A 17,784-nucleotide genomic window follows, 5' to 3' on the forward strand; every position below is an offset into this window, starting at 1 on the left:
ATATATAATTAGAATTCCTTGTTGCTGTCCATCGTCTTTTTATTCAATATTTGTATAATAGGCAAATCTTTTACGTATCTACAGTTAAAATGAGACCAAAAAGATCTGTCTGTGTCAAGGGGAGTGTAATCTAAATAGACTTAAGAAAATGTAATTTTATAGTTGTCTCTCCTGGTCGCTCATGTACAATTATATTAAAATGTTTTAGTTTATAATATTTGATTTTTATGTACCAACCGCAAGTTAACTGTTTTAAGACTCACTTTTGTAACAGACGACCGTTGCTCATAAGTTTAAAATTGCAGGATAATACTAAATGTATTGACAATAACCTTTCGTTAAGAAATCATTTCAATTCATTTAATTAATAGGACAATTAATAATAAAACTTCCATATACATGTTATTACAAAAATAGTTATAAAACTATATTCCAGTGATTTATGGTCACGTGGTCACAAGAAGACAGAGACAAGAACAAGGGCACTATTTTATTAATACTATACTCCAGTGTTTATTTGGAACAAACATATATATAGGTTCAACGTCAATACGTTATTATAATGTAAAGATTAACATACAATCACATCAACATATTAACAATAAATTCAAAAAGTTACAGACATATAGCTGTTAATTTTTTATATATACACAAACTATAATACTGGACATACATTACATATGTAATTTTTTGTATATCTCCATAGAGAGGTCCTAGTTATTTTTATTGTACAATTAATTTGTATTATGCGTGTGTCACAGAGTGTGATAATTGTTTTATATACATGTATTTCGTAGTTTTTATTTATAAGTAAAACGACAATGGCAATGTACAATTGTTTATAGCAAGAAATGATGAAAAACAACAACAACAACAACAAAAAACAATACACATCCCATAAATACCAAATGGTGAGCATTAGTGTAAAGGTAATAATAAGTCCCCTATATTTTTAATATTAACGAATGGAGTGCATTTTCAGTTAGCATTTAAGTATATATGGTACAAAAAAGTGTTGAATACAATAGCAAACTGTAAAAGACTAATGAACAGTGTTCTCATTAAGTAAGCAAAGTATATCTACTCGTATTTTGCTAAATTCAAATAAACAGATTCTTTACTTGATGGCATTAACTTAGCGAACTTATTTAATGTTCATGATAACATATATCATTTCTAATGAAAACATAATCTTCGACATCATTTTATTTCCAAGCCATTTTGACCAAAAGTTGGCAATGTAATCTGTCTTTTTTTAGCAAACGATATACGAGAGTTTTCGGAAAATCCATATACTATTTTTTACTGTTAACCCACACATACATATAAAAACTTTTGCCAGCAATAATACACATATCTAACAAACACATTTGCAAAAGAAAATATATTTGGCTGTATGAATATTTACATTATAACTGTCCACACTTATGAATTAATTGTCACGGACCATTTTCACCACGTCATAAGCGTTAAAAAAACTTCTGTTCTCATTCTTTCTCGAAATAACGCCCACACCATGTCACGCATTTCTAATGTCTGCTGGCCCATTGCAAATATACGCTTTTGAACCAATTCCAATCGAAACCATACCAAATACCGTATATTTAATAATGATTATATATAACATGGTACTAATTAATGTGTTAGTGTTATAGATGTACGTCAAGTGGATCTTGGTCAACTGCAGGTCTTTTTATGTGGAACTGAAAAGAAACAATGTTAAACAATAATCATAAATTGTGAAAGTTATTTATGGAATATTGAGATGACATCTTTCTACAATATGTGTTTGAGATGTAAATAGTCGAAGGAAAATTACTTTCTTTTTTTCCAAAAAAACCCGGGTATGGTTAAATGCTTCCCAAAAAAAGGCCAAAAAAACCAGGTAGTACTTAGTAATTTAATTTCGGTGTTGCAACATTTAAGTCATTTCTAATTGGCAATAATAATAATAATAATAATAATAATAATAATAATATTAATAATAAAACATCAACATTTTCATTGCAATTTTGTCTTGTAAAAAGTGTACATATATGTACAATAAAATCTTGTAATAAAATAAACATCAAAACATACACTGTTTTCAAAATTTATTGCATAATACATACATTTTAATCAGAAAATTAATGGCATTTATTTGTTAAGCTACAATTATTTAAATGTTCTTTATCTAAACAGTGGCTTTTTTTTATTAAATTGTGAAATTATATAATTAAATAAATCTTTTCGACATTTTCATCCTTTTACCTCTTAAACCCTTAATTTAAAACAAATGAATAAGACAAAACATTCGTTTATAAGTTATAACATTATAAACGAATAAGGGTTTTCATTATATTTTTTGTTTCATCACTTACTGGAAGACAAGTGAGTAGCAGAAAGACAAAACTTTACCATATAATGGTAAGTGTAATAAACTTTTACCTGTCCTTTTGGGGGCATACCCTCAAGGAGGTTTTTCCAGGAAAAATGTCCATCTCTATGTCCATCTAAAAATAAAGTAAAATCATGAGAATGTACGGTAACATTATTTGATGTTATAATGTGTTCATTACAATGTGTCAACTTAAGAAAACCAAAACAACAAAAGCAACAATAACATCAAACATAAACAAAATCCACACATTTTGGTGTCTGGTAAATTCAGTGGACAATGCAGAAACATACACCTAAGCTGAACCAACTAAAGGAACACGATCACTGACTTCCCACTAAGTATATGGTTACCCTCCAAACTTATTGTTACAAAAACAAAAACAGAAACAGAAACACTTAAAAACACTTTCTATCAACAGTATGCCCAATTGGTCGAAAAAGCATCCATGAATGAATGACAAAGATATGACCAGACATAACCATCTTGGTGACATTTTGATATCGAAGCACCACATTCAGCATTGTTTAACTACAAACAGGCCTTATAATGTCTAAAGTGTTAATAATTTAATATAAAGTAAATAGCCACATGTCATCAATTTTATTTTAAAAAGTTTATGTTTATGTCAGAAATCAAGTCAGAAGCATAAATACATGAACATTGTATACCATATCATTAAAAACTAAGTAAATATTGAAGTTGAATGGAAATTTCTTCACATAAAAAGTAAATTTAGATTGTAAATAAATTAAATAAGCAATATTTTAAGAGTCAGAAACAATATACCAGTGGAATATAAAACATAAATAACAAGATTTTCACCAGTGATTCATGCATGCACTAATTGATACATCACCTTGACTGAACTGGGACTCATTCCTTGTGTATATGGCAGATACATCGTGATACGGTGATAGACCTTGACCATGTCGGCCATGAACGCCGTACTGTGAAAAGTCTGATGTCAAATTGTCATTGCCCTTGTGTTGAGGTAAATCTGGGACATTACGATATGGTCCCGTCGGTATACCTGTATTGAGACGCATCGGTAATTTCCCAGACAGCACAGAACTACTTTGATCGTCATAGTCGCTACATCAGTAAAAATATCAAATTTTGTTTATAACAGGGGAATACATGACAATGACAGAAACGGATACAAACAGAAAAACACACAAAATACTATAAATCAAGCAAATTAGATAAAGGAAATAATAGAATTGGCTTGGTAACAAAAGTTATGTGTGTTCAATGAATAAAGACAATGAAAGAGGAATTATTTTCTTTAGAAATCGCAAAAGAACAACCAATCCAATAGATGAAGCGAATTGTATCATTTAACATCATTTGAAATATCTTCGCAGTCTTAAAATTTCGACAGTTTCATATCGTTATATATTGAATGCTGAAAAAGAGTTGAGCTGTAACATCATATGATATGATAAAATAATGATTGCCTGAAAACATAAAAGCGCAGCACACGCCGGCTGTACATGAAGTTTCTAATATGTTGGCTAGTTGCTTTATCCTGGCTGTACAACATTGAAAAGTGTTTTAAGAATGCAGCTATTTACCTGCGGAAGGAACTCTTCTTGCGCTTGTACTTATACAGCACCATTCCCAGTATAATCACTGCTCCCACCAGTAAGAACATTGGTATACCAAGTCCAAGACCAAGGATCAACGTCAACTTATCTATTTGGAGGGAATAAATGTTTAATTACATGTATTTCAATAGCACTTTGTTGTAAATAATTGCAAGTAAAATAACTGAATATAATGCTTGTAAGCTAAGTGTCCATTGCCTGCTTCAATTTGATTTTACTTACAAAATAGCCATGCAAACTATTCGTTTTCGCCGGTCTCTACTTTCAAACTTTTAACTGGTTAAACTTTTAACTGGTATTCATAACCACCAATAATAGTGCAAATTAGTATTAAACAATTAAGCCTGAAAACTGAATAACATATCTTTAATAAATATGTATGATAACTGCAACGCAATATGTGTAATAATTGTTACAAAATATGCAAAATAAATATAAAAATAAGTATAATAAATGTCACAAAATATGTGACACTACTGTAATAAAATATGTGTAATAACTGAAACAAAATTTGAATAATAACTGTGATAAAATATACGAGTATGTAATAATGTGACAAATTGTGCGTAGTAACTGTTAACAAAAGTATGTGTAATAACTGTTAACAGAATAAATGTAATAACCTAAACAACGACTTGGCATATTTAAAACAGTCTTTTACGCTATTAATTATTTAACGACATAGATTTCTTTTCCAAAATGACAATGAAGTATATAATGGAAAAAAAATACTGAAAACGTTTCCTTTCAGTCATTTCATTCTTACCTTCGTCTTTTATCAACCTGGAAAAAAGAGATTAAAGACCTATTATACTAAAGAAATTCTTCTATTTATTTTTCTCAAAAACGTTTTATGCTTTGTTGTCTTGTTATAGTTTCCGAAATGTTACTCATTGACCATTGCCTGAACAATCTTTTGGCTCTGTTACCTTTGGCAATTAATATATTTATAATGATTTAGCATTTTGTTTGGAAGTAGAGATATATACTTCTTTTTTAACATTTTGCTACTTTAATGACAAATAATTTCACTTTCTGAACTACTTTGCGCTCAAGTGATAAAAAAAATTCCCGTTTTTTAACTATTATAAAAGTCATTTTTCCCTTTCATTAAGAAGGAAAAACTTATTCGTTCTGGAAAAAAATGTGTCTTTAATATAAGTTATGTAACCATTGTACACTATGGATTAAATTTATACAAAAGTAAAAGTTGTATATTGTCCTTACACGCATGTTGGTAAACCGTTTGAGATGGCACACATGTAATCAAGCTCGCAAGGACCTTCCGATGCCTTGTATAGATCACAAAGAAATTTGTCTGTCAGACTGTCTCCAATTGTAACTGTTATAACAAGAATGACATATTTTCTCATTTGTATCACGTGCAGTTAATACATGTATATGACAAAACAAGCAAAAATAGTGTGTTTGTCTTAAAAAAGAAAAACAGTTTCATCATCAGTGAAAATGCTGTTTGGAACGTGTAAACTATTTTATTTGTTTACTTCAAAATATTAACTTTGAAATTCATTTTTACAAATTTCATTTAAATTATCAGGAATCTGGAGGCATTGCTGCCCTAAGTGGAAAATGTCATGATTAAGTAATAAAAAGCACTGAACACCAGTTTACAATTAAACAAGAATTTGTAACAGAGTTACCAACGTCCTCCGCCTCGGGGTAGTTTTATAAAGCATAAAATTGTGCTATTTCAAAAGATTGAGGTATTGATCTCAGGACTTTCAGATCAAAATTATGATCAATGCTAGATCTACAATATAATGCAACAATAAATTTATTAAAGAAATAAAATTAGACACGGAATTTAAAAATCTATCATGTTAAGCTTTGACCAAGTGTGACCTTGACATTGAAAGTAGGGGTGCAGGTATTGTGCATGACATATTGTCTTATTATTGTAACTATTTGTGCCAAGTATTTTCAAAATCCCTTGGACAATGAAAAAGTTATGGATCGGACACAAAATATACCCTATAACAGACTATGTTAATCTTTGACCTCTAAGTGTGACCTTGGAGGTAGGGACCCATGTTTTGCGCCTGACATATCGTCTTATTACTGTGATTATTTGTGCCAATTATTTTTAAAATCCCTTGATCTGTGAAAAAGTTATGGACTGGACACAAAATATACCATATAACAGACTATGTAAATCTTTGACCTCTACGTGTGACCTTGACCTTGGAGGTATGACACATGTGTTACGCAAGACATATCATCTTATCATTATGACTATTTGTGCTAAGTATTTCAAAATCCCTTAATCTATGAAGAAGGTATGGACGGGACACAAAATATACCATATTACAAACTTTTGTTAACCTTTGACCTCTAAGTGTGAACTTGACCTTAGAGGTAGGGGTGCAGGTGTTGTACTTGAGATATCGTTTTATTATTGTGACTATTTGTGCCTAGATATTTCAAAATCCCGAAGAAGTATGTTAACTTTTGACATCTAAGTGTGACCTTGAACTTGGAGGTAGGAATACAGGCGTTGCGTATGGTACATCGTCTTATTATAGTGACTATATGTGGCAAGTATTTACAAAATCCTTTGATATATGAAAAAGTTACGGACCGGACACAAAATATACCCTGTAACAGACTATGTTAATCTTTGACCTCCAAGTGTGACCTTGACCTTGGAGGTAGGTGACCAGTTGTTGCGCATGACACATTGTCTTATTATTGTAAACAATTATGGTAAGTATTTACAAAATCCCTTCAAATATAAGAAAGTTATTGACAGGACACGACATATACCCTCAAATAGACAATTTTGACCTTGAATGAGCAAGTGCGACCTTGACCCTTGAGGTAGGGAGCTGGTTGTTGCGCATGATACATCGTCTTTTAATAACAAACATTTGTGTTATTTCAGGTTCCTTTCATAAATGACAAAGTTATGGACCGGACACGAATGTGTGACGGACGGACAGACGGACGGACGTTCCAACATTTTGGGTTTAGGGGCTATTTTCTTTGTTATTTTCTTTGTTTTCTTAAGGGCTACTAGCCCATAAACCCTTTGATCACGGAATGAACCTATTGTTCTCTTTTGTTCTCTTTACAGTTACATAGCCCCTAAACCCAAATTGTTTGCTCGGACAGATGAACGGACGAACAGACGGACGGAGCCTATTTCTATATCCCCCTTTTTTCTTCGAAAAAGCGGGGGACAAAAAACTTCATATTGCTATTGAAATGCAACCGTTTCAACATATAGTTCAAGGTATGAAACCTACCATTTGTGCCATCCACCACAATTCCTGTTACCGGAACATTTGACCCGAACATAGTAATATTTGTTGTACCGGAGGCTAATTCAGCAATAACAACAGTTATCTTGGAAACATCATTTTTCATTACCAACATGTCAATGTCTGCTATCACACTGCCAAGTCTGAAAAAGAAACAACAACACTAAACAACATCACGAAATCTATTTATAATTATTTACAGGTCTACAACCGCTAAAACAGACTGGACACAATCCAAATACACAATGCCATATGTATACCTCACGACTGTTGGAGTGATATATATGCACAGGACAATAAATAAATACCGCAAGACTGTCGGAGTAATATACATACACTGGACAATGTATAAATAACACCTGAGTGTCAGACTTATATGGATACACATTGCAATATGAAGAACACAAGACTGTTGGAGTAATGAAAATACAAAGGGCAATGTTCATGTATAAGTAACACACGATTGTGAACCTTGAAACGTGAAGTGTTCAAAAATGAATGCATCTAGAACGTTATATTGTTCAATTTTGCGAATAACACCCGCAAAATTGAAGTTCATTGGGTAGATATACAATTTAGCTTCACACTGATATACTTATTTTCTTTGTTCACTTCAAAATTCTTAAAGTTACATTAAATAAATATGTAAAAATATTTTGCCGTCGGCCTAAAAATCAAACCTTCCACAGGTTCATTAACCTGTTTAATATTATTGTTGTAAATCTCATCAAATATTGTTCATAAATTAGGATTTTAAACGGGAAACCCCACGGTACCACTAAAGTTCGTATACGAATTTTAACATGCAAATGAAGACTGTAATGAGCTCGTGCATGCACTACGTCACAGTTTTTTAGTTGCTATCCGGAACAAAGCAAATGTGATATTTTCTTGTGCAAACACATTTTAAACGTTTAAGCTTCATGGTGCACTAAACCTGGGGTTCAGTAAAAGTAATAATCTCGTAAAAAGGTTAAATTTGCATGAAAACATCCGTTACAATGCGGAAATATACCGTTAAATTAGGACTGTCGCTTATAGTCATGTTTGTTGATTTAATATTGATGTACGGATGATCCGAAGGCGGAGTTTCTCATGCAAACAGAAATTGTATTTTCCATTTCGCCACAATGAGGTTACCTATTTTTATGCTAATAAAACTCATTTTGGTTGTTTGGACACCAAAATAAGACCTGGAGTCGATATAAAACCCAATTTATTAATGAATTGTCGATATTTAGGTTTTTATGAAATTTATTTAATGTAACTTTAACTTTGCTTAGCTTCACCTTCTCATTAGCTTTTTTAACGCTCTCTATACACTGTCTTCTCGCTCTCAATACATTGTCTACTCGCTCTCTATACATTGTCTACTCGCTCTCTATACATTGTCTTCTCGCCCTCTATACATTGTCTACCCGCTCTTTATACATTGTCTACTCGCTCTTTATACATTGTCTTATATTGGAGGTCGTTGATTCATTGGTATAGAGTGTAAAGACATTTTTGATGAAATCTGTTCTGTATATGGACGAAACGAAATATCTTTTTCATCAGTTATTCGTTGGTTTAATAATTTCAAATGCGGCTTAATTTCGACTGAAGATGCACCATACCCATCGGTTTAAACAGCAACGTCTGTCAAGATGGTTGCTCAAGCGAAAGAAATAGTAAATATCGACGCAAGATACACCACTTGGCAAAGTTCAGGAGCAGTTCATGCCATTCTCAAACACGATTTGAAAAAGAGAAAGATCTGTGCTAGATGGATTCCATATTTGCTGACATATGCGCAGAAAAGGGGTCGCGTGTAATGTGCTGAGATGTTGCTTAAACAGTATCCTAACTACAATGCATGGTCGTTTGCAATTGCCGTCACTTGCGACGACACTTTGGTTATTTTTATGAGCCAAAACAAAAATACCAAACTAAAATTTGGAATTAAAGTGTGGCATTGCGAAAAGGATCATCAGCATAAAGAAGGTAATGTATGCCATTTTCTTTAGAACACAGGGTCCCGTCATTCAAGTTGCTGTTTCCAAAGGCGAATCTGTTCATGCGAAATATTACAAGACAAAAGTTATTCGGAAAGTAAACAAAGACTTTTCGAAAACGAAGACTTGTAACAAGTTTCGACCAATGTCAAATTGCTGCATGATAACGCATCATCAAACAAGGCGTCCATAGTGCAAGACTTGATGACACATAAAAAGTCGTCGTACTCCACTAACCTCCGTATTCACCTGACCTTAACCCTTGTGACTTCTTTTTGTATCAAAAGCTAAAAATACCTTTCAGATCGAATATTTTAGTTCGACGCAAACACCTCGGTTCTGTAATATTCCAGATGTCTTTAAAGTATACCTTAAACAACTATGAAAATGCTTTCTATGCGTTTAATGAACGCCGCCTTTTCTTTTAGATCTAGCTTATAATATTTTTATAAATGTTGGAGGTGAATTCTTTCAGAGACCAAAATAAAATAAATCAGTGAAATATATGAAGAATCAAATTCTACGATAAGAGTTTACATTTTCATACGCTACATACCTTATTGAATTTATAATGATTTGTACACCAGTACCAGGAAACCGTTCATTGAAAATGGCAGTAAGCTGCAAAAATATATTGAAACTTTAAATGTACATGTAAAAATATTCTTTATATAATCACTGTTTCAATGAAGCTATGTTACATATACCTCTGCTGTTTCAATATACAAGAAAGAAAGAAAGAAAGAAAGAAAAGAGAGAAAGAAAGAAAGCACAGTACATCTGTTGACAAGATTGTACAATAAAAGTAACGAGCATCGTAATTTATGAACTATATCTATTATAGAACTTAAGCAATAAAATGATTAGGTTTTTTAAATTTTACATGTCTACATTAAAACATTTATGGCATTTGTTTGCATTACATAATCATCACTTTCCCACATAATCTATAGTGTCAATTTCTACAATAAAACGGGTCGTTTCACATGTTAAAGCACAGGTTTTTTATTGACATTCCTTAAACGAAATAAATCATACAAACTTGTGTTACCATAGAAATAATTGGTTATGAAGATTGTCTCTAAGCAACAATTTAAATCTTACCGCTCTGATAACTTCCTCCAGGTATCTTTTATATGTATCAGCTACAGTTATATTGCCTTCCACGTCAACATTTAATGTTAGTACGACATTTACCACTTCGACATCATCTACAAAATGGTGAATAATTGAAACCGAATTGTTCTGTATCTTTTTTAGTTAACGTCACGGAACAAACAATGATAACTACAAAATATATACATGTACATGGAAATGAGTTAAGCACACCCGGTATTTTGCCTCAATTTTGACATAACCACAACTGAAATTTTAATTTTTGTATGGGCAATGGTACGAACCACCTGTAGTTAACCTGCAACAACTGGAACAAGCTCTGCACCAAGAATGGCAAAATTTTCCTCTAAATCTCATTAGACGCCTTACTGGTAGTATGAGGAGATGGGTTGAGGCTATCATCCAGACACTTGGTGGTTACACACGTTATTAAAATTTGGCTACATAATGTCATTTAAGGTTATGTAATCGTCAACATTTACCAAAAGTATCCACCAGCAAATGTTTTGTAAACGCTCCAACACAATACTTATAAACACTTAATTTTTTGGTAAAAACAACACATTTGACAATGCTTCAATAATTTGGTTAAGAATAAACTAAACTCATAAATTAACTGGTTTATGATTACTGAATTGGCATCGCTACTTATCAAATTACTATTTCGCAGCTCAATTAAGTCGTCATCTCATCAAAGTGCTTTCAATCACAACCAATTTTCAATTTCTGGGATGTGCTTAACTTATTTCCAGCTGTATATAATATTTGATACTACACACTGTTTTGAAGATGAACATGGAACATTTATAACTATGAAATAACAAGGTTGTCTACTGTAAAACTTGATATCATGCTGTGTCTATTTTGATTGTTTAATTTGGTTTTCATAAAATAAAACCTTGTAACTAGGGCAATTCTTTGCTTAAAATATACACTACACTTAAATATCAGATAATGTATAATATTTCAATTGAAGTCAGTTACAATTTATTTTTTGATATCTTGAACTATTAATAATTATTCATTACGTATAAAAAGAACATAAAAACTACATGTAACCTGGTCTGGGCGTTTTTGGTGCAGTCTCGGAAGTGTCTGTAGATATAAATCAATAGTTTGATAAATGAAAAGATATCTAAATAAATATGTAGATATATGAATTAATGATTTTGTTTTGAGAAAGAATTGTAAATACTATAAATGATACGCAGAAACCGATTTGTCTTAACTTTTTATAAAGTTATCCATTTCATCACGCACAATTTTTGAATTGACAAATGAAATTAATGCAGAATCAATCTGATTTTTCTCTTTGATACTTGAATTATTTGATTTACTTAGAAGTGATAGTACACATGTTTTTTCTTTTGTTAAAACTTAATTACCTTATGTTATGCTGTATTTAAATGATTTTTTAAAATGATAAAATCGACCAAAAAATGACAATAAAAACAAATTAATTCAAGTTGTGCAATATTCTTTTTTGCTAAAACGTAAAATATATGTAAGATATGTAAACGTACTATTCACGCATGTTTTAGTGACGTTATCCCTTTTGTAGCCAACCAAACATGAGCAAATATATCCACCATCTATATTATGACATCCCTCATTTTCCCTAGTACAGTTATCTGTGTTTAATGTGCATTCATCTATGTCTACCTCACACTGCGAACCAGTCCAGAATGGTGAACAATAGCACGTGCCATTGATGTGGTCACATGACTGTGATGGTGTGATCGTATTGTTTGCCACACAATTACAAGGTGTTTCACATTCAAAACCAAATCTATTCGTTGAACATTCTAAAAGAAGAAACATAACATTTTCCTAGACATGTTCATGAGTTATCAAACATTTTGTCTAGTTTGTCAGTTTCTATTTAAAGTCGTTATCTTTTAATGCCCTTAATATGCACTTTAATGATGAAGAAAAAAATACTGTGGACTAGTCCGCGTTTCCTAAATTGATACAAGAAAAACAATAAAACAGAAACAATTAAGGATACCGTACCTCTACAACCATCAATAAATGTTTTGTATCCCTTATAACAGGTGCATGTATAACTCCCGATAGAATTATTACAGTAAGAATTCTCCACACAAACATTAGATAAACATTCATCTATATCTTCCGTGCAATTAGTTCCATTCCATCCGGTTTGACAAACACAGCCGAGTACATTGTCACATATTGTCGTATGGTCAGGATCACATGTACAATTATTAGAACAGTTGTCACCCCATGTACCTTCTGTGCAATCTGAAATATTTTTATTACTTAATCTTCAACGTTTTACAAATTTATTAAAAAAAACTGTTTAATGAAAAGATTATTAAAGTAATTTCTTAATAGGTGAAAATGTTATGAAAACTGTGCAGCATGGCATAAAAAATGTTTTTTTTTTTTATATATAAATAAGTTAGGTTTTGTTATAATTTTGATCGCTTGGAAATATAAAATTAGCGATATAGAATATTGTTAAACTACAAACAGGCCTTGTAATGTCTTAAGTGTTAATATAAAGTAAATAGCCACATGTCATCAATTATATTTTAAAAAGTTTATGTTTATGTCAGAAATCAAGTCAGAAGCATAAATACATGAACATGTTTTACCATATCATTAAAAACTAAGTAAATATTGAAGTTGAATGGAAATTTCTTCACATAAAATGTAATTTTAGATTGTAAATAATTTAAATAAGCAATATTTTAAGAGTCAGAAACAATATACCAGTGGAATATAAAACATAAATAACAAGATTTTCACTAGTGAATCATGCATGCACTAATTGATACATCACCTTGACTGAACTGGGACTCATTCCTTGTGTATATGGCAGATACATCGTGGTGCTGTGATAGACCTTGACCATGTCGGCCATGAATTCGGAGGGAATAAATGTTTAATTACATGTATTTCAATAGCACTTTGTTGTAAATAATTGCAAGTAAAATAACTGAATATAATGCTTGCAAGCTAAGTGTCCATTGCCTGCTTTAAATTGATTTTACTTACAAAATAGCCATGCAAACTATTCGTTTTCGCCGGTCTCTATTTTCAAAACTGGTTAATTTTTTAACTGGTATTCATAACCACCAATAATAGTGCAATTTAGTATTAAACAATTAAAACTGAATGATATTTGTATAACACCTTTAATAAATATGTATAAAAACTGCAACACAAAATTTCTAATAATTTTTACAAAATATGCAAAATAAATATAAAAAATAAGTATAATAAATGTAAAATATGTGACACTACTGTTATAAAATAAGTGTAATAACTGAAACAAAATTTGAATAATAACTGTGATAAAATATACGAGTATGTAATAATGTGACAATTTGTGCGTAGTAACTGTTAACGAAAGTATGTGTAATAACTGTTAACAGAATAAATGTAATAACCTAAACAACGACTTGGCAGATTTAAAACAGTCTTTTACGCTATTAATTATTTAACGACATAGATTTCTTTTCCAAAATGACAATGAAGTATATAATGACAAAAAAATTATACTAAAAACGTTTCCTTTCAGTCATTTCATTCTTACCTTTGTCTTTTATCAACCTGGAAAAAGGAGATTAAAGACCTATTATACTTAAGAAATTCTTCTATTTATTTTTCTCAAAAACGTTTTTGTTGTTGTCTTGTTATAGTTTCCGAAAAGTTACTCATTGAACAATTGCCTGAACCATATTTTGCCTCTGTTACCTTCGGCAATTTATATATATTTATAATGATTTAGCATTTTGTATAGAAGTAAAAATATATACTTCTTTTTTAACATTTTGCTAATTTCATGACACATAATTTCACTTTCTGAACTATTTTGCGCTCAAGTGATAAAAAAGCATTCCCATGTTTTAAATATTATAAAAGTTATTTTGTCCTTTCTAAAGAAGGAAAAACTAATTCGTTTCTGGGAAAAATGTGTCTTTAATGTAAGTTATGTAACCGTTGTAAACAAAAGATGAAATTTATACAAAAGTCAAAGTTGTATATTGTCCTTACACGCATGTTGGTAAACCGTTTGAGATGGCACACATATAATCAAGCTCGCAAGGACCTTCCGATGCTTTGTACAGATCACAAAGTAATTTGTCTGTCAGTATGTCTCCAATTGTAACTGTTATAACAAGAATGACATGTTTTCTCATTTGTATCACGTGCAGTTAATACATGTATATGACAAAACAAGCAAAAATAGTGTGTTTGTCTTAAAAAAAAGAAAAACAGTTTCATCATCAGTGAAAATGCTGTTTGCAACGTGTAAACTATTTTATTTGTTCACTTCAAAATACTTAACTTTAAAATTCATTTTTACAAATTTCATTTAAATTATCAGGAATCTGGAGGCATTGCTGCCCTAAGTGGATATGTCATGATTAAGTAATAAAAAGCACTGAACACCAGTTTACAATTAAACAATAATTTGTAACAGAGTTACCAACGTCCCCCGCCTCGGGGAAGATTTATAAAGCATAAAATTGTGCTATTTCAAAAGATTGAGGTAAGGTCTTTCAGTCCAAATTATGATCAAAGCTAGATCTCCAAATGCAACAACAAATTTATAAAAGAAATAAAATTAAACACGGAATTTAAAAATCTATCATGTTTAGCTTTGACCAAGTGTGACCTTGACCTTGGAAGTAGGTGTGCAGCTGTTGTGCATGACATATTGTCTTATTATTGAAACTATTTGTGCCAAGTATTTTTAAAATCCCTTGATCTATGAAAAAGTTATGGACTGGACACAAAATATACCATATAACAGACTATGTAAATCTTTGACCTCTACGTGTGACCTTGACCTTGGAGGTATGACACATGTGTTACGCAAGACATATCATCTTATCATTAAGACTATTTGTGCTAAGTATTTTTAAAATCCCTTAATCTATAAAGAAGTAATGGACGGGACACAAAATATACAATATAACAGACTCTTGTTAACCTTTGACCTCTAAGTGTGACCTTGACCTTGGAGGTAGGGGTGTAGGTGTTATACTTGAGATATCGTTTTAGTATTGTGACTATTTGTGCCTAGTTATTTCAAAATCCCGAAGAAGTTCTAGATCGGACACAAAATATACCCTGAAACAGACTATGCTAACTTTTGACCTCTAAGTGTGACCTTGAACTTGAAGGTAGGGATGTAGGTATTGCGCATGACACATCAACTTATTATAGTGACTTTTTGTGGCAAGTATTTACAAAATCCTTTGATATATGAAACAGTTATGGACCGGACACAAAATATACCCTGTAACAGACTATGTTAATATTTGACCTCCAAGTGTGACCTTGACCTTGAAGGTAGATGACCAGTTATTGCGCATGACACATCGTCTCATTATTGTGAACAATTGTGGCTAGTATTTACAAAATTCCTTCAAAAATAAGAAAGTTATGGACCGGATACGACATATACCCTCAAATAGATAATGTTGACCTTGAATAAGCAAGTGCGACCTTGACCCTGGAGGTAGGGGTCTGGTTGTTGCGCATGACACATTGTCCTATTATAACAAACATTTGTGCCAAGTTATTTCAGATTCCTTTCATAAATGACAAAGTAATGGACAGGACACGAAAGTGTGACGGACGGACGGAAAAACATACGGACTGATGGACGGACGGACGTTCCAACATTTTGGGTTTAGGGGTTATTTTCTTTGTTATTTTCTTTGTTTTCTTAAGGGCTACTAGCCCATAAACCATTTGATCACGGAGTGAACCTATTGTTCTCTTTTGTTCTCTTTACTGTTATAAAGCCCCTAAACCCAAAATGTTTGCTCGGACAGATGGACGGACGGACAGACGGACGGACGGAGTCTATTTCTATACCCCCATTTTTCTTCGAAAAGGCGGGGGACAAAAAACTTCATAATTATTGCTTTTGAAATGCAACCGTTTCAACATATAGTTCAAGGTATGAAACCTACCATTTGTGCCATCCACCAAAATTCCTATTAACGGAACATTTGACCCGAAAATAGTTATATTTGTTGTACCGGAGGCTAATTCAGCAATAACAACAGTTATCTTGGAAACATCATTTTTCATTACCAACATGTCAATGTCTGCTATCACACTGCCAAGTCTGAAAAAGAAACAACAACACTAAACAACATAACGAAATATATTTATAGTTATTTACAGGTCTACAACCGCTAAAACAGACTGGACACAATACAAATACACAATGCCGTATAAATACCACACGACTGTTCGAGTGATATATATGCACAGGACAATAAATAAATACCACACGACTGTCGGAGTAATATACATACACTGGACAATGTATAAATAACACCTGACTGTCGGACTTATATGAATACACATTGCAATATGAAGAACATAAGACTGTTGGAGTAATGAAAATACACAGGGCAATGTACATGTATAAGTAACACACGACTGTGAACCTTGAAACGTGAAGTGTTCAAAAATGAATGCATCTAGAACGTTATATTGTTCAATATTGCGAAAAAACACCCGCGAAATTGAAGTTCATTGGGTAGATATACAATATAGCTTCACATTGATATGCTGATTTTCTTTGTTCACTTCAAAATTCTTTACTTTGCTTAGCTTCACGTTCTCATTAGCTTTTTTAATGCTCTCTATACATTGTCTACTCGCTCTCTATACATTGTCTACTCGCTCTCTATACATTGTCTACTCGCTCTCTATACATTGTCTACTCGCTCTCTATACATTGTCTACTCGCTCTCTATACATTGTCTACTCGCTCTCTATACATTGTCTACTCGTTCTCTATACATTGTCTACTCGCTCTCTATACATTGTCTACTCGCTCTCTATACATGTCTACTCGCTCTCTATACATTGTCTACTCGCCTCTCTATACATTGTCTACTCGCTCTCTATACATTGTCTACTCGCTCTCTATACATTGTCTACTCGCTCTCTATACATTGTCTACTCGCTTCTCTATACATTGTCTACTCGTTCTCTATACATTGTCTACTCGCTCTCTATACATTGTCTACTCGCTCTCTATACATTGTCTACTCGCTCTCTATACATTGTCTACTCGCTCTCTATACATTGTCTACTTGCTCTCTATACATTGTCTACTTGCTCTCTATACATTGTCTACTCGCTCTTTATACATTGTCTACTTGCTCTCTATACATTGTCTACTCGCTCTTTATACATTGTCTACTCGTATACTGTAAACCAAGGCCATTGAAATACAGTCTTATATCGTTGATTCATTGGTATAGGGTTTAAAGACATTTTTGATGAAATCTGTTCTGTATATGGACGAAACGAAATATCTTTTTCATCAGTTATTCGTTGGTTTAATAAATTCAAATGCGGCTTAATTTCGACTGAAGATGCACCATACCCATCGGTTTAAA

The 17,784-nt window shown here is 32.1% G+C and overlaps 1 protein-coding gene across 1 annotated transcript; it reads right to left on the bottom strand.

Moving 5' to 3' along the window:
* Nucleotides 1-712: 712 nt before the first annotated feature.
* LOC132743994 (neurogenic locus notch homolog protein 1-like) lies at nt 713-12,640 on the bottom strand (the record flags this gene model as incomplete). Its single annotated transcript, XM_060732593.1, is given in 12 exon segments — nt 713-1,703; nt 2,428-2,492; nt 3,237-3,472; nt 3,955-4,075; nt 4,754-4,770; nt 5,215-5,329; nt 7,254-7,411; nt 9,819-9,883; nt 10,367-10,473; nt 11,438-11,473; nt 11,902-12,183; nt 12,392-12,640. Coding segments are annotated over 12 exon segments (1,505 nt in total), but the record flags the coding sequence as incomplete, so codon positions are not given.
* Between the last annotated feature and the right edge of the window lie 5,144 nt (nt 12,641-17,784).

Source organism: Ruditapes philippinarum, unplaced genomic scaffold (assembly GCF_026571515.1).
Source record: "Ruditapes philippinarum isolate M1 unplaced genomic scaffold, ASM2657151v2 ctg3979_1_1_1_1, whole genome shotgun sequence".
NCBI lineage: Eukaryota > Metazoa > Mollusca > Bivalvia > Venerida > Veneridae > Ruditapes > Ruditapes philippinarum.